Raw genomic sequence first — 27,429 nt, forward strand, 5'->3', positions numbered from 1 at the left:
CGCCGGCTGTTTCTTGGGCGCGCCCAATCGCCCGCGCCTAAACGCACATAACCGCGGCGGCCGTTTTCTTCCGGCTACGTTCGCATGCGATGTGGCTGAGCACCCGACAGGTGCTATCAAAAATTTATTGGAAATAAAATTGTTTGAAGACTAACCAGTTTCCAGAAACAAGAAAAGGGTTAGAAGGCGGCTGTACGGGCTCATACAGCTGCCGGACCACTGGGCTACACGCTATTTCACTGCGACATCAAACTTGCCAGACAGTTCGACAGCAAGCCGGGAATAAGCAATTGTGAGAACATCCGAGTGCTCTGCAGTGACTCAATCTAGTATAAGCGGACCGATGTATCCAGCAAGGAAGCAAACGTTTGTCTAAACTTTCCAACGACCCAGTTGAACATTCGGCGAGGGGCGGCGGAGGTGGCTACTTCACTCTGACGCTCCCTACGCTCTCAACGCACAGAAGCGATTAGACCGACTCACGAGACCGGTGGCCTTCAATGCTCTGTTTACGAGCGGCGGACGGCATCAATACGTTTATTCCTTCTTTCACTATCTCTGTGAGCAACGCGGTCCCTCGATTTTCTCTGCCTGCTTCTTCCCTTTTTGAAGCGAAAGCTTCACTACGCCAGGTTTTCAAGAGGTTAGTGCAGTTCCGTTTATGACCGTTTATGACGTACGTCATGGTGGCACATATATGCCAAACCAAGATGGTGGGCCACTCCCCAAATCTCTCCGAGGTCAAGGTCGAAGTTTGAAGAGCTGGGACAACTTGCGATGCTATATGACGTTGACGTCATGTAAAAAGAATTTCAGTAAACAGGCTCAGGAATCATGTATATAGATACTCTACATGATAACGGGGGTGCAGCCACCGTCTGTGACGTCAATGGAGAGCTGTGTATACATACCAAGGACGAGCCGGTCGGGGTAAAAACCGGTTTTGCGATGGAGGAAGAAGAACATGTATCCTGTCGTGATAGCGCGCCGGAAAGCGAAGCTTCAACGTTTCAATGAGACTAGGAAGAAACGCCGTGCCTTAGAGACAGAAGAACTTTCGACACTCGTCGAGAAACGACGGAAGAGTGCTACTGGTGGGGGGGGGGGGGAAGGAACAGCAGAAAGTAGTTCAGGCGGTGCGTCAAAACAGCGACGCAGGGTCGGAGTTTTCTTTCGCTTCTTACCAGATTTAACCAAAGCTAAACCACAGATAATTTTTTTCTCCTATCGGCACTCATCCCTTTGTTATCTTTATTTCTCGGCCGCCTCAATCCACGACCTTGGACGAGCTTCATGCACTCGACAACAGTTCGAAGTGGGCTTTTGTGTAAAGGCTCACGCCGTAACACGACTTGCAGCTGTAGGGATAAACAAAACGCGTAGTCTAATTAAAGGAGCATTAAAGGAACCCACGACACTGTAAACGAATATAAACGCACACGTTCATTCAGTGCTCTCCTCCAATGCAGGCATCTTTGGCATCTTCACAATCGACAACGAAGTGACGACACAGCGTGTTCTGTGCGGCTGATTTGTAATTTTGTGCGAAAATTCGCGCGCACCTTTCTCACATGCAGGACACTCAGAGAAGGCATATATTTACCAGCGCCGGCTTCTCCGGATCCTTGAGAAGCGCTTTTTTGGCAGCATCGTAGAAGGAGCAGCATGGAATCTCAGCCGATGGATAGGGTGAGTGCACAACATGGTCTTCGATACTGGCCCGCATTTTAACCGTTGAAAGCCGATCTGTGCTGTGCAGGCAATTTTGGTGTGGCAACACTAGTTTTTTGCTTGCCTAGTCTGTACCTTCCAGAATCTGTGAAGTAGTAAAAAGAAAGTGAAGTTGTCATGAACCACAATCACCATCAAAAGAGGCGCGCATTAAATTTCGTTCGTAGAGAACTCTATTTTGACTACGTGAGGACTAACAGCCTGCTGGCTAATTTAATTCTTTTTTTAGCTGAGTTCCTTTCTTATAGCATACCACTATTATACTCTATTCAAGAAGCATTCGTAAAACTTTTATTTTCTCGGTCGGTATGTGCACAAAGTCCAAGGCAAAATGGTTTGATAGTCACATATCCTACAATGGAAACATCATCTGCATTGCGGTAGCGAACTTCTCGACAAACATTTATTGCATTACAACGTTCCTGGCACAAGCTTCTAATAGTTTAACCATTTCATGTGGCCGTAGAGCAGCCAGTCAGTCACGACCGCATAAAGTAGAACGGCGGCGAAATCCTGGTGTCGAGCACGTGTGTTTTATCCTAGGGTTTTCAACAAGAACGGCTCGAACACTGCCACTTTTTTTAGACGGAATCAAGCTGTCTTTCACGTGCGCCGGCAGCAAGAGTTAGGAAACAGACCCGCGCTTTTTCTTGAGTATGACCCAGTAGCGCATACCGCACCAAAATCACGGCCTGTATCTGTTCGCTTCATGAGTCTCTTAAGCGCTACACTTGTAAAAAAAGACGAATGGAGGCTCCGTAGATTACATCATAATGTCTAAATTAATCGATGATGTGCAAGTATGGGATCGGCTCTTTAGGTAATGTGTCGTTGATGTGCGATAGCCCTTCCCCTGCCGCCCGGCCTATAAATTCTCAGTCGAGCGCCTGTGCTTGCTCGCTGCTAGAGCCAGGACGATACGTATATTGTGACGTGAACGGATATGAGGGGCCATATTCTGCAAGCTGTCTATTTTCTATAGTCCATTCCGCGTCCATTGGGCTCCCTCTCAGTCGACAGTCAGATACACTAGTGGCTTTCAAGGTTCTGTGAGAAGTGACCTGGCCATTGGGTGGTTGACGAACCGACTTCACCATTGGCTGCATATAGCAGCCAATGACAGGAAGTGGTAAGGTCCAGTCGCCTGGTGGTGACAAAGCGCTGCGATGCATCTCACGATTGGCTGCTACATGCAGCCAATGCATCGCATATCGCGGCCATTACCAAACAATAGTGAGGCCCGATCACAAAGCGCCCAATAGTCAACTCACTTGACAACCATGTGTATATCTCAGTGAGCAATGACAGACAACCAAATGAAGTCAAAATGGGCAATAGAAATGAACAACTCATAGTACACGACACTAAGATGGTTCTTCAGTATGTTTTGTACATGGGAAGTGAGTGTTCCGTATGTATAATCCCGACAGGAAACCTTGGAGTCAGTGGCGACATGGTTTTGCTGTACTGTCATCACGGGGGCACGATACAGCCTGCAAGAAGGCGAGAGCGATAACCCCCTCTTCCGCCAACCGGCTCGAATTCAAAGCAAACGATGGCAGAGCTTGAACGGGCCGTCCTCGTTCGTGAGCATCTTTTACATGACCGACTTGTTAAAGTAGCTGGAGGCGTCATCTAGGACGTCGACGAATCGTTTCTAAGCGAGCGCGTAGGCGTCTGCACTCTGACCTGTCTGTTGTCTCGGTGATGATCAGGATCCATGTTTGGAGGGAATGGTTCCACCTCTATCTTCTCACGGATCGTGGGCGCCAGGGGCACTAGGAAATGCTATGCTGGGTGGTTGAATGGCGGGTACCCAAGGTGTTCAAGACGCGCTCTGCCTTTGCGTGTTCTACGAAGCCGGGCTATTCGGCCGGCGTGCTGTGCTTCGTTCAGTTGCCGATTTAAGTGTGAATTCCTAGTGGGAGGAGGCACTGTGTTGAGGAGTACGGGGGAAGTCTAGTGGCCGTATCGGCTGCCGGTAGCCGGACAGCATACAGAGGAGGAAAACATTTGATTACGGAAAAAGGTGTCGACTGAGCTTTTAGCGGTCGGAATATTAGTGCAAGACCCCAGTGACCTTGGCCGATGAACGCACCAGCTGGATGGGCACTCATCTTTCCAAGGTAACGCTGGTCAGTTGTATTCTCACTGCTCGAGTGACATGTCCAGTGTCTATAAATGTTGCGGTTTAGCCTACCACCCTATAACATATGAGGGTCGGACTAGAGCTGTAGCAAGGGCAGGTGTATTAGTATTTTGTGGGATAGATTTTATGGAATCTAGAATGGCTTAGAAAAGTATTTGTTTGACTTTGACGCCAGTCGTAGGCCTCCTCAGATGTTAGGCGCCTGTGTAGTGGCCGTTATATGCGGCTGTCCAGCTGCTGGGTCTCAAGTCGTTCTTAATACGAGTTTGGTGGGGGGACAAGGAGAGGGTACACAACTCAGCTCGGTTTTTAAGATCGCGAGGTAAAGTGTTAACCTTCTCGTTACTCGCGAGAACCTCATGTATTCGAGCCCACGTAATGCGATGATGCACATTGAGTCGTCGGCCTGTCCTGTGATCACGGCTGGCTTTTTTGAGTGGGTGACCATGTCGGAAGGGGCACTTGAAGTGTGGTCTATTTATACAGGTTGATATAATACTGTCTTTTTCAGCACGAAAGTATCTCGCAACAAAATTTCATCATGTCTTGTGTGCTTTGAGGGTTTTCGGGGATTTAGTACGCATGAATGTCATATACTAGATCTCGTTTCTGGATAAAGCATAACAATTAATAAGTTGTCCAGGGTTGCGACCTTTTTTATATGTTGTATACTTCTTCCCGGAGAAACATGCAAAAAAATTCAGAAAATTTGTACAAGAATTTCCTATATTCTGCATTCGCATCACTTGCTGCGAACACATCCTTCCAGTTGACTGTGGGTACCCGGCCTGTAAATGTTCAGCGTTGCAGGATAACTCGGTAAGAGAATACGCAACGTGGTGGCTTTGTTATATTTATAGGCTGATTCACTGACACAACTATCGGCAAGTGGCCGTTGACACTGTGAAATAACGCACAACCTCTACCGAGGGATGCATAAAAGTTATTCAAAAACACCACTAATTGTGTCGCTCACTGTGCAGTGACTCGTGCTACTGTTTTTTTCTATATTCTGGCAGGAATGAGTGTTTTGGAACAAGAACAGTGCTTAAAATTCTAATTTTACACTGCTATCAACGAGCACTTCTAGGTTCAAGTCACCACCAAAAATTATATTGGTATTTTCTTGTGCTCAGATATCATAAAAATTAATAAAAAACATAAAATAAGTGCACGTTTTTTTTAAGACTATGCACGTTTCTCAATAACATATCCTATAAATCCCGTAATGTAGCCACCTCTTAACCTACGAGTTTGATACACGCTGCCCAAAACCGAATTTAACTGACTGCAACCGATATGTGCCAAACATTTTCTCTTCTAGGTGCAAAACTTTAAAGAGGCTCCTTCTAAACGCTTTCAGAAATTTCGAAACATCACGCCTAAGTAATAATAAAAAGCAAAGTGTGCTTGTTGCTCGGCAACATATGCATCAAGCTTGGACGTGTGCACAATTTGACTCCGATGATAATGCCCCGTCTAATGCAAAGATACACGCGGCATTACTGTGCGTCCTTATAAAAAAAAATGGTTGTTTTCAGTGGGCTTACTGCTGGTAATAAAAACAGAATTTAAGAAAGTGGTCCTTATTCACGCATTTTCGCGGCCGTTGCTGCAAACCAATGCATTCGTTCTTGTTTTCTGTGACTCACTGTGAGAGAGATGCCAGCACTTTCCAGCACTCTGGATGCGCCTGCTGGAAACCTGCTTGTTGTCTTTGGTTTCCTCGCCGAGAATGCCACCTGGGTAAGAACGTTGCTGCGCCAAGCCGTGCTGGGCCTTGTCGACGAATAAGCTGGTAAAATCAACCAATTTCCAATGGTACAGAAGCGAGAAGTGAGAGAATGACGCTCTGCTAAGCCCTGCGCACGCAGTGCAAGCGGTGCCTGTCGCAACCGGACGCTCAGTTCATCGCCAGCTGCGGCGCCCGGACATGCTCCGAACTTTCCGCAAAACCTGCACCGCTAATTGAGAGGAGGGGTCTGCCTGATACGGCGAATATATCAACTCGACAGTTAGACGCGAGAAACAGAAAAACTGCAGAAACCCCATTACGAAACGTGGACAACATTCATATTTCTCTTATTGTATCTTTAAATGAAGAAGGAACCGGATACTGCTGTATAAAATAAAAGGTTCGGGTCCTCACCTTACCAGTTTCTTTAAAGGAGTGATTTCACTGAGGCTTTCTGTGTCCAAATTATTTGAAGGAGGCTGAATATCTTTCAGGAAAAAAATTGTTTTCACTTTTATTTTCCTTTTGTGTGGAGGTTCAGCTGATTTTCTTGTTGTCGATTCAAACAGCCAGTTCTCTAAGAAACTGCTTCATGAAAAGCTTCTTCAGCTGCAGGCTACTAAGCTTGCTCTATTTTAGCCTCACGATGTTGGAGAAGTACGAAGAGCAGGTAGCAATGGAGCAAAGCACGCACATAGAGAAGTACTACAGAAGTGTAAAAATTTATTGTCTGAAAATATAATACGAAAGTAAGTAAAACAACTGGAAGCCGTTCCTTCATGCAAATGATATTGACCTCGTATCCTGCAATGCTCACATACATTGTGGGAATACATTCCAATCCAAAGAAAAAATGCAGGAGTGTAAATCGTGCTACGCCTAGGCTACCCTATTGCAGGAATACATCCCTGCTGACCCGTGCTTCTGCTTCCCGAAGGCGTTCTTGCTTTCTCTCATCTTCGTGGTAAAGATCTAGCATGAATCAACCGAGGATGATGCTTTTGTCGGCGATCGGTGGCAGTACTTTTGGAAGGTTCCGCTGCTGTCGAAGTCTATGTGTAAGGTAATGAAAACGCATAGCGTGAAATTTTTGTAAGCGAGTCATAATGAACGTTCCATCTCGAGCGCCGGGTAATAGTGACTTTCGCGCCGCCAGTGGTGGTGGTGGTGTAAAACTTTTATTGCTCTCAAAAGCGAAGTATATGGAGGTATGCATGAGTTGGTCCTTAAGTGTCGGACCCTTACAAATTCTAGGTGTGGTGTCTAGTAAGCGTCCCCAGCACCAAAGCCTAAAGGGCCTGCCGATGATAGCAGCCGAATAGGGTCGCCTCCCAGTCCTTTCGAGTGGGGTTGGGGTGAGGGGGAAAAGCAACCTGGGTTGGATGGGCAGACCCACACACACCATGTGGCCGATGTTCGAACACTTCTCCGCACAGTGCGGACAACTGCCCGTGAAGGAATGGTGAAAATGTTTTAGAGCTGCTGGGCCCAGCAGTGTGTTGGTATAGAGACGGAGTAGAAGCCGCTTCTCCGTCTTAGTTAGGCCTTTACTCGGGTGAATGCGCATTTGACGCTTGGTCCCGACGGAACTGTCGCGCGCCCACCTCGCTCACACGCGGGACCACCTGAAGTCCTCATGGCACATCTATTGTGGAGGGCCTTGTAGCGCACACTGCCTGCGCGCACGCCATAGAAGCTCCTCCGGACTGCCGCTGCCTGGTGTTACAACAATCTCCTTTGGGACGCCTTGTATGTCTGCCTTCGGAATGTCGCCGCAATCGTCATCTGGGCACTACGGAGCTAATCGAGGATCTATTATATTGCAAGATTTCGCTAAGCGAGTGATTTGCTAGCAATAACACATTCTAAAATGCGTACGTTATGCGCGTTATGTGAGGAGTGTGCGATTTGCATGCGATGTCCGGTGTGGGGAGTTCACTCTGCACAATGCCTTAAGGCCTTGTTCCAGCAGAAGTTTGTTAATGCAACACAAGTGTTTGCTTCAAGGGCTCACGCGAGATGATTGTCCCAGTCCGCGTGAACGTGTTCATGATCAGTGCACTACGTAGATAATCGAGGCTATGGTGTTTCATTTCGTCACACCGGTAGGACGGTAGTGTAGTTTTCGTAGGTAGTGTTCGTCTCCCTGGCCATTGCAGATACGTGCGTCGTGGTTGATCAGGGTTTGGCGGGGTTGAATGCGGTTCATCAGTTCTATATTAATTTCTCCTTGGAATCCTGCGCCTGTATCGATATCGGTTGTGGAAGAGGTGCACTAGGCAAATGCCAACGATGGAGGGCAGGGTAGCTGTGTCCAGGGAGTTCAGTCACTTACTTACTGGCCAGTGGTATCCATATTGTTTACGTGTTCTGTACTAACAGCAGAATTAGTTGCGAAGAGCTGAATGCTGCGGGAAAGTGGAAACGATAAAGATGAGATAAAAGAGTGTTCGCGGGAAATTCAGATGGGCACTTAAATGATTCCGTATCTCCTCCCTGTTTAAGTCCTATAATCTTCGTATAAACCTTGATAAAATCGTTTTTACAAAGCGTTTTAATTTCTCATATTACAACTATTGCCTTTTTTTCTCAAAATCACGAGAACCATTTTGCTTGGAATTTATCATCATAATTTGGAAAAATCAACAAATCATTCTCGTAGGTACGAGCCATTTCATGGTAGACATAGAAGGCTCGTGTGAACGTTTACCTTCGGTCCACTCGCTTATAATGTTTGAGCCGTGAAATGTCAAAGGAATCCATGAACTCTACGTCCGTCATGCTGCAAGCACATTCCTGGAGATTTACGCCTGTGGTAATGGGAATTTCAGGAACAGCAGGAACGGTGATCACTAACTGTGTGTGTTTAGTTACTGTGGGCACGATGTGCGATGTCTATCGGGTTAATTCTGCTACCCTCGCATATGCGTCACTGGTTGCCTCTGGTGAACGGCGACAGTGTTGTAGCCGAGTGCAGTAAAGCTGTGGTTTGTATACGGCCACAACGGACGCTTTGCTAGGGTTGTTGAAGGGGAATGTTGGTTTGCAGTAAAAATTGATTTTATAGTATTTTCAGGTCACGCCGATGTTTTGGTTGTGTGCTCAGGCACTGCGCAGAGAAAAAAGAAATTAGACGCCTGGCTACGACATGCATAAGCTTTGCACTCTGACTTATGCCGGGAGGGCACACTCTTGCATTGAACCTTAGATGAAGGTTAGGTGTGTCACTACACTTCTTCATGCAACATTGTGTTGCTGACAAAAAATTCGTTGCAAAACGGGTCAATGTTTCCCCGGCAACAAGTAAACTCTTCATATCCAAGCACAAATTGTCTCCGTTATCAGCAAGACTAACTGATGTACAGAGTTGCACAGATAGCACTGCTCCAGCACAGCTGTCCTAGTTCATTGCTTTCGCCGCAGTAGGGTGGAAACAACAGCGGCAGTCTGGCGCTAATATATGCCTGTAAGTAGCAATGGCATCAAGGAGCATATATGTAATATAAGACATTCTTAATTATCATTTGTCACCTAATCATCATCCACTTATCTGCGCTCAACACGGCGGTGCTGAGGAAAAGAAAGGAGTCAAGAAGGAAGAGGGCTTTTTTCTGTCTCAGACCGGAAGAAGTAATCATGGCCATTTCCGTTGTTGATTCTGACAGGAAAAACAAGGCAAAGTAAATGTACTTTAATTTCACGCACAAACTAGCCGATCCTGATCATAATGAAACCAGACGGAAAGGGTAAGCGAGCGTCCTTAATGGCCAAAGAACTAACCAAAGTTGGCGCAAGCGTCTTCATAGAACCGTGCTCACTGAGAAGGTCTCTAGTTCTGCAAGTCTAGGTTATCAGCACTTGAAACGAATGTCGGCGCTGCCTAACCTCAGGAATTTTCGCGCGATTTTGCATTCACAATCAGCTACTTGTGCTAAAAGCTAGTAATGTCGAGTTCTTGTATTGCATTTTCGGCCTTTTGTAAATGTAAAAAATCAAAAGATGGTTAAACACCTGTAGTAATGCTGATTGACGGCTGAAGCTGGACCAGAATTTGCTCCTCCAATTGTTGCATAATCTCCAAATTCTCCTGCCATGCATAAGTATGTTCCGACTTCGCTTTAAATTTAGGGGCCTCAACGATTGCGGTATGGTGTTAGAAATGTGCTGGCTCCAACTTGAGGATTTTTTCGTGCAAAGCGTTTATGGGCACCGTCACTAGAGCGTTCAGTGCATGTTCCATCCGCTGTAGTGGCTCTCGCTGGCCGTAAATTTGCTGCGTTCGGAGCAGGATGCTCTGCCTCGGCTGCGATTTCTGGGCCCTCGCAGTGCGACCTATGTGACATCTCCCAGCTGCCTACGTTTTCATAACAGCTACGTAGCTAATGCGAACGTTGCGCAGGATGCCACACCAGCAGGTCATTTCAGGATGTAATTTTGAGCTGCGTTCGCAGTGTTTAGCGGGACCGTTTTTTCGACCTCGTTCTCCATTCGCGACTTATTATAAATTCTACACACCTCCAACCAAGAACTTTAGACTTTAATCCGACGTTTCGCAGCCGACTCGGCTTCTTCTTCAGGGGTGAGTGAGGCGGTAGCTAGCGTCTGTAAGAACGCATGGAAGAGAGCAGGAGGTCAAAATAATGAAAGCTGTGATACAAAAGGCGTGAGGGAGGGGAGGGGGGAGGAGCTAAGGCATTCAGTCGTGTTTTCGGACTGTGGGGAGGCGGTGAATGGCGACTTTTTTTCTTTGAGTTCCAGAGCGATGTCTCTGGGCATATACTGAAGGCAGTTGAGGTTGTTCGAAGTAGTTTGGATGTGCCAGGAGTCGAGTAGGAAACCTTTTTTTGGTAATTTGTCTAGGTTCCGAGGATGCTGGTTTAGTCAAAGTTTATTCTGTCGTCTGAGCTGATTCTGTAAATGAACCAGTAATGAACCATGCAAGGTAAGATACAAGCTCTCGTTTACGAACGAAGTTGCGTATTGTATTTTCGTAGAAATTACAGAGAGGCAAAGGTTAGTTCGGGAGTTGGTTCTATGATGACAAGCTGAACGAGTGTACTGTGGACACGGGCGAAGAAAAGGTATCTGATATGCAGTTTCACTGTTTCTGTCGTTTCGTCAAAAAAGTAGGGTTTGGGATCGATATGAAGCGTCCTATAGCGGAGTGAAAATTGAGCAGATGTTTCTTTTGCGAACGCAGCCAAGTGCTTGTGCATATTTTGAACGTGGCTGGAAAAATATTATGATGTCTCTGGAATATATCCAGATAACCCAATGAATCTAAAGGTGTGTGAAGGTTGAATGTTATGTTTCGATTATCTGAGGACGTAGCCAGAACTCGAGAAATTATCCGCATTTGCCAAACTCGAGTATTTCAGCATAACACCCCAGGTGGATTTTTCTTCTTTCTCTCATCATATCTACACGTCGGAAAAAACACTGAATTATTTTAATCTAGCATGATTACATTAAGTTCAAAATCAGTCGGAAACATGTGCACAATGGAGACTGCCTCATGAAGAATCTGCGACGTAACTTGAGAATCGGAATGAGGCCTCATAGACTGGATCCAAACACTTGAAAGGAACATTTTCATTCTTGGGCAGCAAGACCAAAGAATTACGAGTAAGCTTACTGCACACCATTTAGTGAACATATTTTAGTCTTCAACTACTGCGAGGTAGAGTAATATGTTGCTCAGATGGGCTGATATATGGTTGAAGAGAAAATAATGGATACGTTTGGCGACAAATGCGTGTTCTATAGACACATAGTTTTTTACTGAAAGAGTTTGTGTACGTACTGTCATGTTGGCTTCTTCCTCCAAGAGGAGTGTCGACACATTTGTTTGTGTAAATTTACTCAGTGGTTGAATTTGTAATAAAGAATTAGAATTTATGCCCTGCTGTGCATCTTCTATACTTTTTCACCAATGCGGCCGGAATTTGCAAAAAAAAGAAATGCGGTTACAACCAATCGTAATCACCTTTTCACCAACTTTCATCGTCGCACTAATAAAACCAAGAGGTTTCAGTTGAGTTCGAATAAAGTCTTAAGATAATGATTCTTTTTTTTATTGTGAAAAAGAAGGTATATTTTTTTCTACAAAGCGCTTCTACTCGTGCATGCTTTTACCAGTGCGTTGCGGATGACTTTTCCAGTGTCTGTCCTTGGCAGGGATTCGATGAAATACACCCCTCCGTAAAGATGTTTATGCACAGCTAGATTATCTGTAAAGAGATAAGAAAAGTGCAAAAAAATTATTACAAATTTCAGTACTACCGGGGATTCTTGCTGTGATCATTAAGTAGTATGTCTCTTGCAGACAGCCAGCCAAAATCTAAGTAAATGATGTACTGCTTGTTTGACTCGGCTAAAGTTTTTCTTGTTCATGCAAATCAGTAATAACAGTCAAACGACGCTGTCGTCGGCTTCTAATCTTCCTTCCAGCGAAGTGGAAGGCAAACCTCTCAAGGCACCATTTCCAGACCTGTGTGCTTGCCTCAACAAAACCTCATAATTATTTTTAAAAATAACAGCGCGGAAAACGGGGAGTTCAAGACTAGAAAACATAGGACAAGCGCTGTCTCTCAACTGAAGTTTAATCGCAGGAAAAAGGCAAATATAAGGGAACAGGCAACAACCGAACATCAAAACGACAAGGCACGTGCACTATGATGGGTTAAGATATCGTTTTGAATCTCATAATTATGCCTTGAAGCCATCACCTCGCTACTAAAGCTTCTACTTTATTTCACCCAACAATGCAAGACAATGTACGCTGCATTTTATAATGGTCGTATTGTCTAATGGGACGTCGCGGTACTATTTGCATTGATTACGTGCAAGAATGCGGCAGCAAAAATGCAAAAACATACAAAGTTGAATAAAAAAACAGCAGGTACACGTAAAGTACGCTTGATGGGCATATTCTCCACGGACATTAACCCGTTCACCTTGGATGAAAAATCGTTAACCACAAAAATTATATCCTGGACGCCTCCGCTCAGTTTATAGTAAAACCAAAAGAGATTCGAAGATTTACCTCGGCACTTTTAACGTAGCTGTACCACCAATTTCTTCCGCAATCATTCATAACCGCAATATAAAGGCTTAGTAAATTGCAGTAATTGGGTGTATTATTGTGGCCTACAAGCAGTTGCGTTAATCAAGCATGCGCTTATGATTAAATAGGGTCAGCATTTATTTTGTGTTTATTTTTTTTAGTTTCTGATGTTTTCAGTGACAAAATTGCTGCTGGCATCAAACTATACGAGGATCGTGCTCAGCTAAATACCAATTTTACCGCAACACTTTAGTTGCGCGAAAATGCCTGCTTTCATTACGACAGTGCTACATTTCAGTACGACAAAATTTCTTCAACCGCCAGTGGAGAGCCGAAATGAACGAAGTGTCGGCTTGCATTACCAGGTGTAGCAGGCGTCGGGGAGTGCTTCCGCGGGCAGAGATAGGTGCTTCCCCCCATTTTTCTCACCAGTAGTCCTCGTAAATACAGTACAGTTTAGACGTGACATCTGCTTGGAATTACAGGCCAGAAAACTAGACGCTTCTATGGCAGTCTTGAGCCGCAACAATTAAAGAAAAAGTTCACAGAGACAGGCGTCCTAATTCAGACGGGTTACTGATCGCGCAAGCATCTCCTCTATCTTAAAATGACAAATCTTATTTCTGACAGGTTGTTTTCGCCCTTTCCACCGTGAATATGCTTCTTCGATCACCGTGCAAGCTCTACATTTTCGTTGCTCAGAATGGCACGCGCCTTAGCTAATTCGCAAAGTGAATCATCAATGTGCGAAGGTTCAGGGCTTGATGTGCCAAAATTATTCTTAGTGCTGTGTTACGTGAGCCTCTCGATAAGATCAACTTTTTATCAGATGAATGCAGGGAATTCTCTAATTTATGTGCCGCGTATAAACACGAGTGTTCAGCCCTCTCCAGACCTGTCACATTCATTTCACCATGTAAATAGATCCACGTTCAGTGTTCCTATCCTTGGCCCGACTCGGCCTCAGCGAGCCGGAGAGATCAGGCTTCTCCCTCGGTCCGTGACTAAACTCAGGGTCCACTCTCGCAGGCACTTCTCGAAACAAGGCCTTAAGCCCACGTTTGATTTTCGCAGCTTCTTTCCAAAGCTCGAAATCCTAAATAGTTCTCACAAAAAACGGACACAAAAAGCATATACTCACGAGCAGAGACATATAGTAACCAGCCACTTCACGCTTACCCGCTACAGTGGCCTTGATCTTTTTGGCAAGATTTTCAGTGTCACACTTGCTTCCGCTGTGGTCCTTTAGGACGATGACAGCAGCAGGGGCCTCTCCGTGCTGGGCACTGGGCAATCCCACGATAACCACATCGGATATGAAATCCGAGTGCTCCTTCAGGATCAGTTCTTCGAGTTCCGCCGGAACTACCTGGTTATCCATGCACTTGATCATTTCCTTCAGCCGGTGGAGGATGTAAAGGCGGCCATCTTCATCGTAGTATCCAGCATCTCCTGCGTTGCATCGGTCCACGACCGTGACAAACGAGTATTTCTCTCTTTCAATTGCAAGGTAATGACCATTTTTGCAAAGCCCGAAGAGCTGACAATGGACTCTAATGTATCCACTGGCGGGAAACAAGACTGATACTGCTCGAAGGTTTTAAGATCCCACTTTTATTCAGCTTTTCGTAGGAGCTGAAGTTCAAACGTATGTATTGAGAGGAATTCACGTGTGTAGCCGGCACCGTTTCTCTTCTACTCTACGTAAATAGGAGTGGACGCACGAAACAGAAAAGAGCAAAAGCGGAGTTCGCTGTCCTCTAGAGCACTCTTTTTGTAAAAGAAAATGTTCTAGACGAAAATTTATTCCCTATTTACTCTTATATTAGCCCATTTTCGTTTAGAGTGCAGTATCGTAATTGTCCTTAGCTTTCCAATTTGCAGTTCATCCACCATTGTTGGAGATACCAAGAGTTGGTTAACTTTTTGCTGAGTCACTCAGGAGGTGAACTGTAAATCATGATCAACGAGTTAGACAGGCAGAGCAGATCGATGGGTCTAAAAATTAACATGCAGAAAACCAAGGTAATGTTCAACAGCCTAGCAAGGGAACAACAGTTCACAATTGGCAGCGAGAGCTTAGAAATAGTGCCGGAATACGTCTACTTAGGGCAGGTAGTGACAGCTGATCCCGATCATGAGAGGGAGATAACTAGAAGGATAAGAATAGGGTGGAGCGAATATGGCAAATTCTCGCAGATCATGAGTGGCAGTTTACCAATTTCCCTCAAGAGGAAAGTGTACAACAGCATAATTTTACCGGTACTCACCTACGGGGCAGAAACGTGGAGGCTAACGAAAAGAGTTCAGCTTAAGTTAAGGACAACGCAGCGAGCCATGGAAAGAAAAAATGATAGGTGTAACGTTAAGAGATCGGAAGCGGGCAGAGTGGGTGAGGGAACAAACACGGGTTAATGACATCCTAGTCGAAATCAAGAGAAAAAAATGGGCTTGGGCAGGGCATGTAATGCGAAGGCAAGATAACCGCTAGTCTTTAAGGGTAACGGAGTGGGTTCCAAGAGAAAGTAAGCGTAGCAGGGGGCGGCAGAAGGTTAGGTGGGAGGATGAGATTAAGAAGTTTGCAGGCAAAGGGTGGATGCAGCTGGCAAAGGATAGGGTTAATTGGAGAGACATGGGAGAGGCCTTTGCCCTGCAGTGGGTGTAGTAAGGCTGATGATGATGATGATGATGATGATTTTAAATTCTCCGAACGATTCGTCGGTGCGGTTTTTGCAGGTGTATTGTACAGCAAGGCGAACAATATGTATCCGATGGAGCTCAGTTTGTTAGACAATTAACTAAAATTAACTGATCAGATTTTTAGCGATAATTTTAGGAGGAATATTATTTTTGAAAATTTATGAAAATTGAAGGTCGTCATCATAAAAGCTGAGTCAAGTTTTTAAATCTTCTTTATCGGAAATGAAGTTAGAAATATTTAGCATCAAACATACGCATTTTTACCTCATTAAGTCGACTTCCCGCAACGAATGTTTATAAAATGGAGTCTTCGGAATTTTAGTAAATACAGAATTCATTGGTCTATTATGTGCTGTAGAAGCACTTAATTGGATTTCTGCGAAAGTACTACGTCTAGAGACGCAATCTGAAAATAGCGCATTATAGGAAGCCAACTTTACGAGCTATAAAATGTTCATTTTTGACGTTAAATATTCCGAATTGCATTGCCGATAAGAAAAATTTCAAAGTATAGACTCAGCTTCTATGTTGACGGCATTCAATCTCTTAATATAACGTTGGACCTTGAAATAAGAAAATAAAAAATTTGGTTTGGTTTATGGGGTTGCACGTCCCAAAGCGACTCACGCTATGAGGGACGTCGTAGTGAAGGTCTCCGAAAATTTGAACACCACCTGAGGTTTTTTTAACTTGCACTGACATCGCGCAGAACACGGGCCTCTAGAATTTCGCATCCATCGAAATTCAACCGAGACGGCTGGGAACGAACCCACGTCTTTCGGGTCAGCCGCCTAGCGCCATAACCACTGAACCACCGTGGCGGCGTAATAGTTGATTAGTTATTTTAGTTATTTATTGCTAATTCACTGAGCTCTATAACGTAGATAATATCTGCCAAATTATTCCTGGCGCACAAAAAATACGCAGACAGACAGAGAACACACCACTAAGCGCCGTTGAGAAAGAAAGCGCGCGCAGAACTGGTAACGGATTTGATCAGGACGAACTGGAGAGCTAGTTGCTTACACATAACAAATTTATTTTCTCTCTGTCTTCTTCTTTTTTGTGCGCCGTGAATCAATTGGCATGCGTGACCAACTAGCCCACCAGTCCGTCCTGAGATAATATCCGCCTTGCTCTACAATCCACCTGCACAGACCGCACCGACCTATCTCTCGCTGGGTTCGTAAAAACGCTCTGTTAACAGTTAAAAAAAGAGCAGGCATATTAATAATTGAATATAAGTCAAATCAAGTTTACAACTTCGGTAGTGCATTGGCACTCATAGCCAGTCATAATCTGGTAAGGACGCCCATAAGTGACGTCAGCCAAAACACACAACCAGTTCGGCAGTGTTCGCAAAAAAAAAAACAACGCCACAATGAAGAAAATATCTGTCCTCTATACTCTCCCGCCCCCCGCCCACTCCTTCTAAAAACAAACAGAAAAGCCATGTGAAGGGTAAGGAGACTTTTTCCAGCCTAGTAAGATATTCTAGCCTTTTTAGCCACACCTGATGACTGTTTACACGAGAAAAGGAGTAGTGTTGAAGTTCGAACACTTGGCTACATTATGGAGGAAAGAGCCCTGTAACTAACTAGACGAATAATTACAGCATTTTATAATAACATTCAGTAGTAATCTCGCTTGCGTGGAAAAACTTCGTGCAGGAAAATTGTCTCTCGCGGCTAAATTCCGCCGCATCAATCTCAATTTTACTTTAAAATACCAGTATCGAGAAGTTTTGATCTCAAACTTCATGCCTGAAAGAAAATCTCTACAGCTTCGACGAGTTCGATTCACTCCACTTTCTTAAGCCGTTCAACTCCCGCCAAACACCTTTAGCTTTAACTGCGTACTTGAAAGTACACCAATTAGAAACAGTTATTGAACACCCCGATCAAGTATCCAGAGGAGGAAAGTGAGACACACCCTTGTGAAATGCTTGGAAATTTGCTCTTGTCATCATAAACAAGGCGAAACTGTTAGAAAAAAAAATGGAAAAAATTATGAAAAGTCTCGTGTGCTCTGAGAATGCAGTGATGTTTTGGCAAGGCGGGTAATGGGAAGCGGTGAGAGTAGCCTTGTTACTTTGTTTAGTAAGGACGGTAACCTGAAATAGAGGAACCTATTCCTGTCCTGGTAACAGCAAATTTTATCATTCACTTTTGCCCAGCACTTATCGCCAAAGAGGAAAGCTCACTGCACCTGACTTGCACCAGCCATCCTCCTCAAATACTTCAGCAGACTCCTTTGGCTTCTTGTAGTACTCCTTGAATACCGTCGGTGCACGAAAGCATATCTCGCCTGTCTGATTTGGGCCAAGTTTTTTCCTCGTCACGATATCAACAACCTGCGTGAAAAGTCAAAGTTACTTGGAAAGAAGACATGTGTAATATTCCCTACGCATAAAATGCCGGTGCTTGCGGTGAATGTCATCGGCCAGAAGAGAAACTTTGAATGCCCTTTGAGCGCCCAAAGGCCTCACACAGTTAAGATCTCGGACTGCTCACACGAGTAGAACAAACAGAATCACACGGGCGGAATAATCCTGCGCTATTATAAGCGCAATATGCGGTGTTGAACTGCCACTCTCAGATACGATTGTTCTTGCACTATTTTTGAAGACATCAAGTAACCTTAGCTAGTGCATGTGGAGCGAGCTACATTGTCTATTGTACAATTAAATTAAAAGCCAATTTAAGAATATTGTATGCAGTATGAATACGGCGCGAGCATCGCGGACAGAAAAATCACAAATGCCAAGACAGGTGCCTGTCGCCAATTAACCGGCTGGACCAGACAAGTGTTTTCCTTGAATATTGGATGGCACGCTAGCTAGGACTGCCAGTCCAGCAGTGTTGAATAAAAGACAAAATAAAAACAGGGTAGAGAGAAGGTAGTATATTCACCGGCTTGTTCGGTACGACATACATACCCTGTCGGGAGTACATAATGCTATGCCGCTTATGTCTGCCGCTAAAGTGTAAGGAAAGAAGCACTACCGAAGATTGTCGGTGCAGAAGCTTGTTTGATGATAAAGGTATAGCTGCACACAAAACATAAATGTACCGAAATATTGGTCTTAAAGGGACACATACTACTTCAGTTCCCATGTTCTGGAAATTTATTCCTTCATAAACACGTCACCAACCGAGGGGCCTATGAGTTATTTGACTCCATTTTATTCCCAGCTTGAACTGGTATTTCTCGCGTCATGTTGGTAAAGTATTCTCTGTTTGATGTTAGAGTCCGCTTTTAGTTAACCCTAATTTACATTTCAATTCCAATGGCGAGTTTGGTCTATTTTCACGATCAAAAATTGAGACAAGCAAACAACAATAAACATTATGCAGACAGTGGAAGTGACCGCTATTTTTTATCAACCTCGTAAACGAAGGAAACATGGCAAAAGATTCATCGCAGTCTGAGTGGGACCACCACAACAATCGTTTAAATTTCCCGCGAACTAGCCACTCGGAGCTTACCGTTGTGCCTGTTCGGCTCTGTACACCATTGGGTTTCTTACTATTAACTAGAGGGAAAGCCGGCGCCCCGCCTATGGGATTTTGCACGGAGCTTCCTCGAGACCACCTGTACCACCAAGGGCGCTCTAAGCATCATGGGGCGGAGAGCTACCGACTGGAGAACCACAACTTTTGGCCAAAAAGTAATGAAAAAGCAAACGTTGTTCTGTTATCAAGAATGTTTTAGCATTCAATATCCTGTCAATAAATTGCAACAAACGAGCTGGAAAACATGTAAATAAAAAGTTTGCCCAAAATAAGCGGTGTCTTGCTCTCCTATTGGCCAAGCGTTACAGACAACAAAAGCCATTATTTAGTGCTTAACAGGCAATTTTTTAAGAAGAAATATGTTTTTGAAAAAAAATGTCGCTTCAACACTTTAAAAGGTTTCTTAATGATATTCAAAAAAACAGAAATCATTTATTTCCGTCGTGTGCTGTTGCGTTTTCGACACTATGGCTTTTGTGCACTACGTTTGCGCCAAAGTCGTCTGCGCCTAGAACGGAACGGGACATCTCAGTAACGCCACTCTCTGTTCCTGAAAAAAAAAAACCGACTGTCCCGCACCAAGTAGCGCATCGCCCCATGATGCTTTGAGCGCCGATGGTATCCCAGGTGCTGCGCCGCCAGCTTTCCCTCTAGTTAATAGTAAGAAACTCTATGATGTACACATTGGCGGTAACTAGAGACCAGGCAATTAAGCAGGTCATCTCCTTTTCTGACTGAAAACTACTCACTGAGTATTGTCCCGGCATCGTTGCAGTTCGTAAAGTCTGTCATATTGGTGGCTTATATTTCTTTAATTACGGTCCCAGAATAACCGGCGCAAAAAATAACAACGGACAAGAAAGAAGGAAGACGATAGTACAGAAGCGCGCTTCTGTCCGTTTCTTGTCCGTTGTCCTATTTAGCGCTGTTTCTTTTGAGATCATGGCTTACAAACTAGCCCAACAAATCGTTTTGGTGAAACACATTTCTAAGTTGCGGCTTGACTGAATTGCATGGGTAGTCTATTTAACAGGTTTGAAAAATTTCTTGTAATATAAAATCAGCCATTTACACCAAGCCCATAGACGAGATGGAAACATCAAATATGCTGTGTGTCGAATTTAGGGAGTAGCATCCACAAGCTGCCAAAAAACCGCGTGCACTACGTCGTGCGGCACGGGTGCCGCGGCTTACATAAGTTCCAAGGTCAATGCATCGCCTTCGACTCGGGGCGGGCAAATATGGCCGATCCAGCCGGCGGATGCTGGCGTTTACTCGACAGATTTTGATTGTGCTATGTGCTGTTGCGGCGTGCTTGAGTGAACCGCAGTTAATGACGAGAAGGGACCACATTTTGTAGGTTCCATTTCAACCAATGTATGCCTATAGTGCTTGCGAAATTGGCTGCATATCGCTGCTCGGAGCGCGTTAAAGCTGCGATTAGCGTAAAAGGTAGGAAATCCTGCTTGTGGCTGATGAGCGTTGTGCGCAATTCGGAAGCATGTTTGTGTGATGCCGCAAGGAAGAGTCTCGTTCGAACCGTAGTGAAGCGCATACACCTGCCATCTTGGCCACCTTCCCGACTCAAGCCATTCATTACAGCCACTGTTCTGGGACGCCATCGTCCTGCGCAGCTTCAGTTCCGCTTAGTAGTTTTCTCGGGCGACCGTCCTTGGACGTACCTTCCCTGCGGCCCTGCTCGCAACGGCTCCTTCAATGGATCACCTCTCTCCCGCCGGGCTGCTACACAACTCCGCGACGGCCACGGTGTGCCGCTACGTTCCACCTGCGTCGCTCGTTGCTTTTGGTTGGTCCAGGGAATTAGCGTTGAGTGTCCCCTTTTGAGTGTTTTCGTTGAGTGTCCCCATTGAGTTTCTCCGTTGAGTGTCGAGGGTGCCCGTTTTACGGATTTCCGGACATCCGGCCATGCGGCGCAGCGCGGCGGTGGCGGGAGGTGTGTGTGGTCGTTGGTGCGTTCAGTGTCAGCCACAGTGATGTGTTTAGCTACAGGGTAGGAAGTGGCTGCTGTGAGTGCCGGGCACGCAATGTCCGCGGACGTGTCCACCAGACTGGCACCTCGGATGCTCCAAGCTCTTATTGCTACCGAAACTTTCCGGTGGATAACTCTTCTGCCACTTGCTCTCCGGCTCGTCGTCAGCCTGTCGCTGCGGGCGTAGCAAGCAGTTGCCCGTCCTTTGACAACCTACCGCCTTGGATTAGGCTACCCGGAGCCTCCGTTGATATCTGCACCGTGGCTCTTTCCTCCATCATACCCATCCTCCTCCTGTTCGTCAAAAATGTGCTACTGTAATGTTTACTGTATGCACAGAGGAAAGAATCATAAGGCGCGGATCAAACATGTCCAAAATAAATTTGACGGTTCAGCGCAATTTTTTGTGCGTGTCCTCTCTGTGTACTCGTCCGCAAACGCTGCGATTCCATGATCTTTGATTAGCATCAGTAGTAACCGGTACCTAAATGATCTTCCCAGAAACCATCTTCAGCGCATATAACCATGACTGTAGATGACACAAACCTGTTCTTTTCAACAGCATCTCTACCTCAGTTAGAGAAATTAGTTAATGATTACGTAAATAACTTTTCTTACTGGTTGCATGTAAATAATTTAAAATTAAATGTCACTAAAACAATATATGTTATATTTAAATGCATAAACAAACCAGTTCAGTGCTAATATTGTAATACTGTACCGCAACACACGATTACACGAGGTCGATGCCCAAAAATTCTTGGGGGTATTGTTCCAAACTTATATGTGCTGGGACATGCATGCAAATAAATTAGCTGCAGAACTAAGAAAAACTGCGGGTTGCATATACACGATAAGTAAACTTATTCCTTGATGGTTAAAATAAGCATTGAATTATGCACTTTTCTTCTCCAGGTTATTATATTGTCTACTATTGTGGGGAGCATCTACAATGCAGATCTGCAACAAATTACTGGTGTTGCAAAAATGATTTTAAAATATTTGAGAACGATCAAGGAAAGCTATGCGACCTTTGAACAGGCGAGCTCTTTATTAAACATGCGATGCTTCATTGCGCCCAATTACACTACTACAAGTTATTACAACATAATGCCACAGTACCAATCCATCCCGTGGCGTCATACAGCGGACGAACTGTTTTAGCTAGGACTTGGCATGCCTTGCTCATTCTAGGGGCTAGAAGATTGTCATCTTCCTCGCTCAATGACCTGTCTTTCTCGCCCAGCAATTCTAGTTAAACCTGCTCTGTGCTTCGACCGTTTATCGGCGACATATTTGGTGGAGCCGCTGGGTAACGTCCCATGTACTCTGACTACGAGAACACTTTTGACGCATGTTCTCCGCGCGTGTACTCAACACCCGTCCACAGGGCGAGCCGCCGTCTGCGAGGCCTACAACCGGTAATCGGCCAACTGACAGCGCCGGTAAGGGCCATGACATCCACCGCAGCTACCCAGACGACTCAGCATTCCCGGAATGCCCCGCCTTTCGTCCTTCACACACCTCGGTTGCCGCCACCATTCCGCGGGGAGAGGTTCGAGGACGTCGAAGACTGGTTGGCCTGCTTTGACCTATTGGCGGGATTCAGTGAGTGCGACGGCGAGCGCATATTGCGCAACGTCTACTTTGCGCTGCAGAACGCGGCCAAAACGTGGTTTGAAAACCACGAAGTTTCCTTTACCACCTGGGAGGCTTTTCTTCGAAAGCTGCTAGCGACATTTACCAGCAGCGAAAGAAAAGAGAAAGCTGAAATCGCCCTGCACTCGAGATTACAGCAGCCGAACGAGATTGTCGCGATGTTCATAGAGGACATGACGCGACTGTTCAATCGGGTCGACCCTGCTACTCCCGAATCCAAAAATCTACGCCACTAAATGCGCGGCGTAAGAGAGCAGCTGTTTGCCAGACTGGTCCGTGACCTACCAAGAACAGTGTCCGACTTCACAAAGGAGGCAACGTGTATCGAGCGGTTTCTTCCGGGACAAGGCCCGCACTACAGACGTCAGGGTACTGTAGCAGCCGCTTCCCAGTACACGCCTACGTCACTGCCCGCCGAGGAGCTTCGGGAGCTTGTCAGAAGCCTTGTGCGCGAGGAACAGGATAAACTTCGCTTTGAAGCTCCACATGTCAGCGTCGCTGCCGTAACGGACGTGGTCCGCGAAGAAGTCCAACAAGTTGTGCATCCACCCCCAGCTCCACACCCGGCGCCCTCCGTTATGGCGTACAGCGACGCCCAACGAATTCCCGGGCCAGCGATGCGAGCCTTTTTACCTGTCGCTCCTTTTCCACCTCTGCAGTACCCATTCGCAACAGTACCCTCCGTGCAGCAGGAGTCCAGGCCCCGCATGAGCAAAGAGCACGTGTAGCGTACGCCAAAGAGTCGGCCGCTATGTTACCACTGCGGGGAGCGCGGCCACATCCGCCGTCACTGCTCCTACCGCAGATGGGTTTAACGGGGTGTTTACCTGACGCACCTCGGCCGCGCTATGATGAACGACCACGGGATATCGAGCAGTACCTGGTTGATAACCTGCAGTCCTCGACCTCGCAGCGACGCCAGTCCCGATCGCCATCCCCAAGGCGGTTCTCTTCGCCTCTCCGCCCGTCATCCTCTGGCCAGTTCAGAGGTACGTCCCCACGTCGGGAAAACTGAATACGGCGTCGTCCGGGGGTAAGGCCGCCGCGGCTGGACCGAGTAAAGAGCCTCCACCTGACGATTCGCCGCGACGCTCCGACCCACAACAACCTGTCCCGACGACCTCGACGCCGTGCTGCGACCGGCTGGTCTCCGCCTAAATTCTGGTATCCGCCAACAACCACGACGTTACCGCACTCGTGGATACCGGTGCCTATTTTTCTGTAATGAGCAGACGGTTAGCCACGGCCCTGAAGAAGGCTCTCACTCCTTGGTCTGGGCCGCAGATCCGTACAGCTGGTGGCCACGTGGTAACTTCGATCGGTGTATGCACTTCGCGAATCTAGATCGGCGGTGTTACTTTCCCTGGTTGTTTAGCTGGATTACCCGAGTGCTCCAAGGACCTCATACTCGGTTTGAATTTCCTTCAGGAGAATGATGCCGTTAGCAACCTTCAGGAGTTAATCGTGTCGTTTTCCACCCAAGGCCCTGTCGACGACGATACCGAGCCGCGCAGGGCTAAGTTATGCGTCTGTGACGACCACGTATTGATCCGGTTAAGAGCCAGCATGTTTGTTACCGTAGAGTGCGATAACAGCCTCAGCACTCGTGGGATCGCTGAAATAAACATCTCGCTGCTCCTGGGTTGGCAAGTGTGTGTAGCTCGCGGAATTATTGAATTGAACAGTGGGCAAACCGAACTTCTGGTGACCAATTTTGGTTCCGTACCTCAATGTTTGCCTGGCAAAACAGCGGTTGCTTATTTCGAAGAACTTTGCGAATTCGCGGGAACGCACGCGTTGTCCGAAATCTCGGCGTCCGTGGAAGCACCGACCACTCAAATAAAAACCGACGTGAACCCAAACCACCGGTCTAATCAGAAACGCTGTCTGGAGGGCATTATCGAATCTTTCCGCGAATGTTTTGCCGCGGGCTCCGAGGTTAGGCAGACTCCGCTCACAGAGCACCGCATTATAGTTGATGCAAACCAGTGACCGTTATGCCAGCCGCCTAATCGAACCTCTTCGAAGGAACGTGATGCCATTCGCCGACAAGTTCAAGAAATGCTCCAGGACGTGATGCAGCCGACGACGAGCCTGTGGGCATCGCCTGTTGTTCTAGTGGCGAACAAAGATGGAACCCTACGGTTCAGTGTTGATTACAGACGTCTAAGCAATGTCACCAAAAAAGACGTTTATCCTCTACCACGCATTGATGACTCCTTGGACCGGCTACGCCACGCCACGCACTTCTCGTCGCTAGATTTACGCAGTGACTATATGCAAATCGAGGTGGAGGAACGCAACCTGGAAAAGACCGTCTATATTACACCGGATGGTCTGTACGAATTCCGGGTGCTCCCTTTCGGCCTGTGTTCTGCTCTTGCCGCCTTCCAGCGGATGATGGACACCGTGCTTGCCGATCTAAAATGGCAGTCCTGCCTCGTGTACCTGGATGACGTAGTCATCTTCTCCGCCACGTTCGAAGAGCACGTAAGGCGCCTGCGCGCTGTGTTCGCAGCAATTCGTTCGGTCGGTCTTTCCCTGAAGCCCGAAAAGTGTCACTTTGTTTTCCAGGAGTTGAAGTTTACCGCTCACACCGTGAGCGCTAAGGGAGTCAGCCCTGAACCCGATAACACTGCCGTCCTGACTCCTTTTCCTGTGCCCACCGATAAGCGCCGTGTGCGCCGGTTTCTGGGTCTCTGCGCCTATTATCGGCGCTTTGTGCGCAACTTCTCCTAGATCGCTGAGCCCCTCACCCCGCCTCACGAAAGATGCTGAACCGTTCTTCTGGGGCCATGGGCAACAAGAGGCCTTCGAAGACCTCCGCACTCGTCTCCAAAGTACGCCCATCCTTGGCCACTTCCACGGGTTAGCCGACACTGAACTGCACACAGACGCCAGCAACATCGGCCTCGGTGCGGTTCTTGTGCAGTGGCAGGTTGGTCTCGAACGCATCATCGCATACGTAAGCCGCACCTTGTCACGCTCGGAGGCGAACTATTCCACCGCTGAAAAAGAATGCCTGGCAATTGCCTGGGCAGTGACCAAATTTCGCCCGTATTTTACATGGCCGCCCTTTTAGAGTCGTCAGCGATCACAATTCGTGGCGTTGGCGGGCGAACCTCAAATATCCCTCGGGACGGCTTGCACGCTGGAGTCTTTGCCTTCAAGACTTCAATGTCACAATCGTTTATAAGTCCGGTAGGAAGCACAGTGTAGACGACTGTCTGTCTCGTGCTCCTGTCGAGGACAACCGAGCTGATGCTCACGCCGATTCTTTCTTTCTCAGCGCCATCTCGACGTCCTTCCACGCTCAACACCAAAGAGACGACGGTAAACTACGACCTCTCATTGAGTATCTTGAAGGAAGCGCTGAGTCACCGCCGCGAATCTTACGTGCACTGTCGTCATTCTGTTTGCGCCATGAAGTTCTGCATAACAAAAACTAGAACCAGCGAGAAGCTGCCGATATGCTCGTCGTACCTGCGTCCTTGCACGACGAAGTCCTGCAGGCATGCCATGATGACCCATCTTCTTATCACCTGGGTTTTTCCCGCACTTTGGCGCGGATACGCCAAAATACTACTGGCCCAGGGTTGCTGCAATTGTCCAGCGTTACGTCCGAACTTGCCGCGAGGGCCAGCGTCGCAAGACGCCGCCGACTGTGCCAGCCGGCCTACTGCAGCCTATTGATCTGCCTCAAGTCGCCTTCCACCAAGCAGGCATAGACTTGCTCGGTCCATTTACAGAGCTCTCGCTGGGTAACCGCTACATTGTGGTCGCCACCGACTACCTCAGCCGGTACTGTGAAACTAAAGCTCTCCCTCGTGGTACCGCCGAGGAAACTGCGAACTTTTTCGCTCAAAATATTGTGCTTCGTCACGGTGCACCCATCATTGTTGTAACTGACAGGGGAACGGCGTTCACCTCGGCCCTTACGCAGAAGGTTATGCGCCTTAGTGGCACAAGTCACCGCAAGACAATCGCTTACTACCCCCAAACGAACGGACTCACTGAACGGCTCAACAAGACGATCGCCGACATGATTTTCATGTATGTGGACGTCGACCAACGGAACTGGGACACCATACTCTCTCACTTCACATTTGCTTATAATACTGCTCTACAAGAAACGATGCACTTCACTCCATTTCGTTTAGTGCATGGTCGCAAAGCCACAAACATGCTGAACGCCATGTTGCTCCCGACTAGCAGCACCTCGACTTGTAGTTATGGGTGCTGCCCAATTCGTTCGTCACGCCGAGGCAGCCCGCCAACTCGCCCGACAGCGCATCCGGCACCAGCAAGCCCACGAAGCTCGCCGCTATAGCATCCGCCACAGAGCTGTTAGTTACCATCACAGCGAACAAGTCTGGGTTTGGAGCCCAATCAGCATGCGTGGGCGCTCCGAAAGCTTCTGTGCCGATATTTTGGCCCCTACGAGGTACTCCGCCAAGTCAATGAGGTGAACTATGAAGTTCTCCCCAAGGGAACAGTTCGCTCCTCTATACGGCCTACCACCGAAGTTGTCCATGTCGCACGGATGAAGCCGTTCCACGCCCGCTAGCGCTTCAGACACGTCTACACCAACCCCAGACAAATGCGGCGTCCATTGTCTTCCTGCTTCTCATTGCTGCGGCACCGAGTCGTTTCCTTATGAGACGGGGAGTAATGCCACAGTACCAATCTATTCAGTGGAACCATACCACGGCCGAGCTATTTTAGCTGGGAATTGTCATGCCTTGAGCATTCTAGGGGCTAGAGGATTGTCATCTTTCGCACTCGAGCGCCCTGCTGAGTTTCTCGCCCAGCAAGTCCTGTTAAACCTGGTCTGTGCTTCGACCGTTTATCGGTGACAATATTAATAAGAATAAATGGCACAAC

General features: G+C 46.9%; 1 protein-coding gene across 2 annotated transcripts in view; it reads right to left on the bottom strand.

The window, feature by feature from the left end:
- LOC144099417 (uncharacterized) overlaps positions 1-27,429 on the bottom strand; it is a 119,300-nt gene that overhangs the window by 70,082 nt on the left and 21,789 nt on the right. The window contains exons 8-11 of one of the 2 annotated variants that reach the window (XM_077632707.1): positions 17,590-17,734; positions 13,861-14,133; positions 11,751-11,845; positions 5,533-5,622 (exon numbers count right to left, since the gene is read on the bottom strand). In XM_077632707.1, the coding sequence (XP_077488833.1) occupies positions 5,533-5,622; positions 11,751-11,845; positions 13,861-14,133; positions 17,590-17,734 (603 nt within the window). The remainder of the gene's footprint in view (positions 1-5,532; positions 5,623-11,750; positions 11,846-13,860; positions 14,134-17,589; positions 17,735-27,429) is intronic. The other variant, XM_077632708.1, reaches the window with a different exon arrangement.

The sequence above is a fragment of the Amblyomma americanum genome, chromosome 7, assembly GCF_052857255.1.
Source record: "Amblyomma americanum isolate KBUSLIRL-KWMA chromosome 7, ASM5285725v1, whole genome shotgun sequence".
Classification (NCBI taxonomy): Eukaryota; Metazoa; Arthropoda; class Arachnida; order Ixodida; family Ixodidae; genus Amblyomma; species Amblyomma americanum.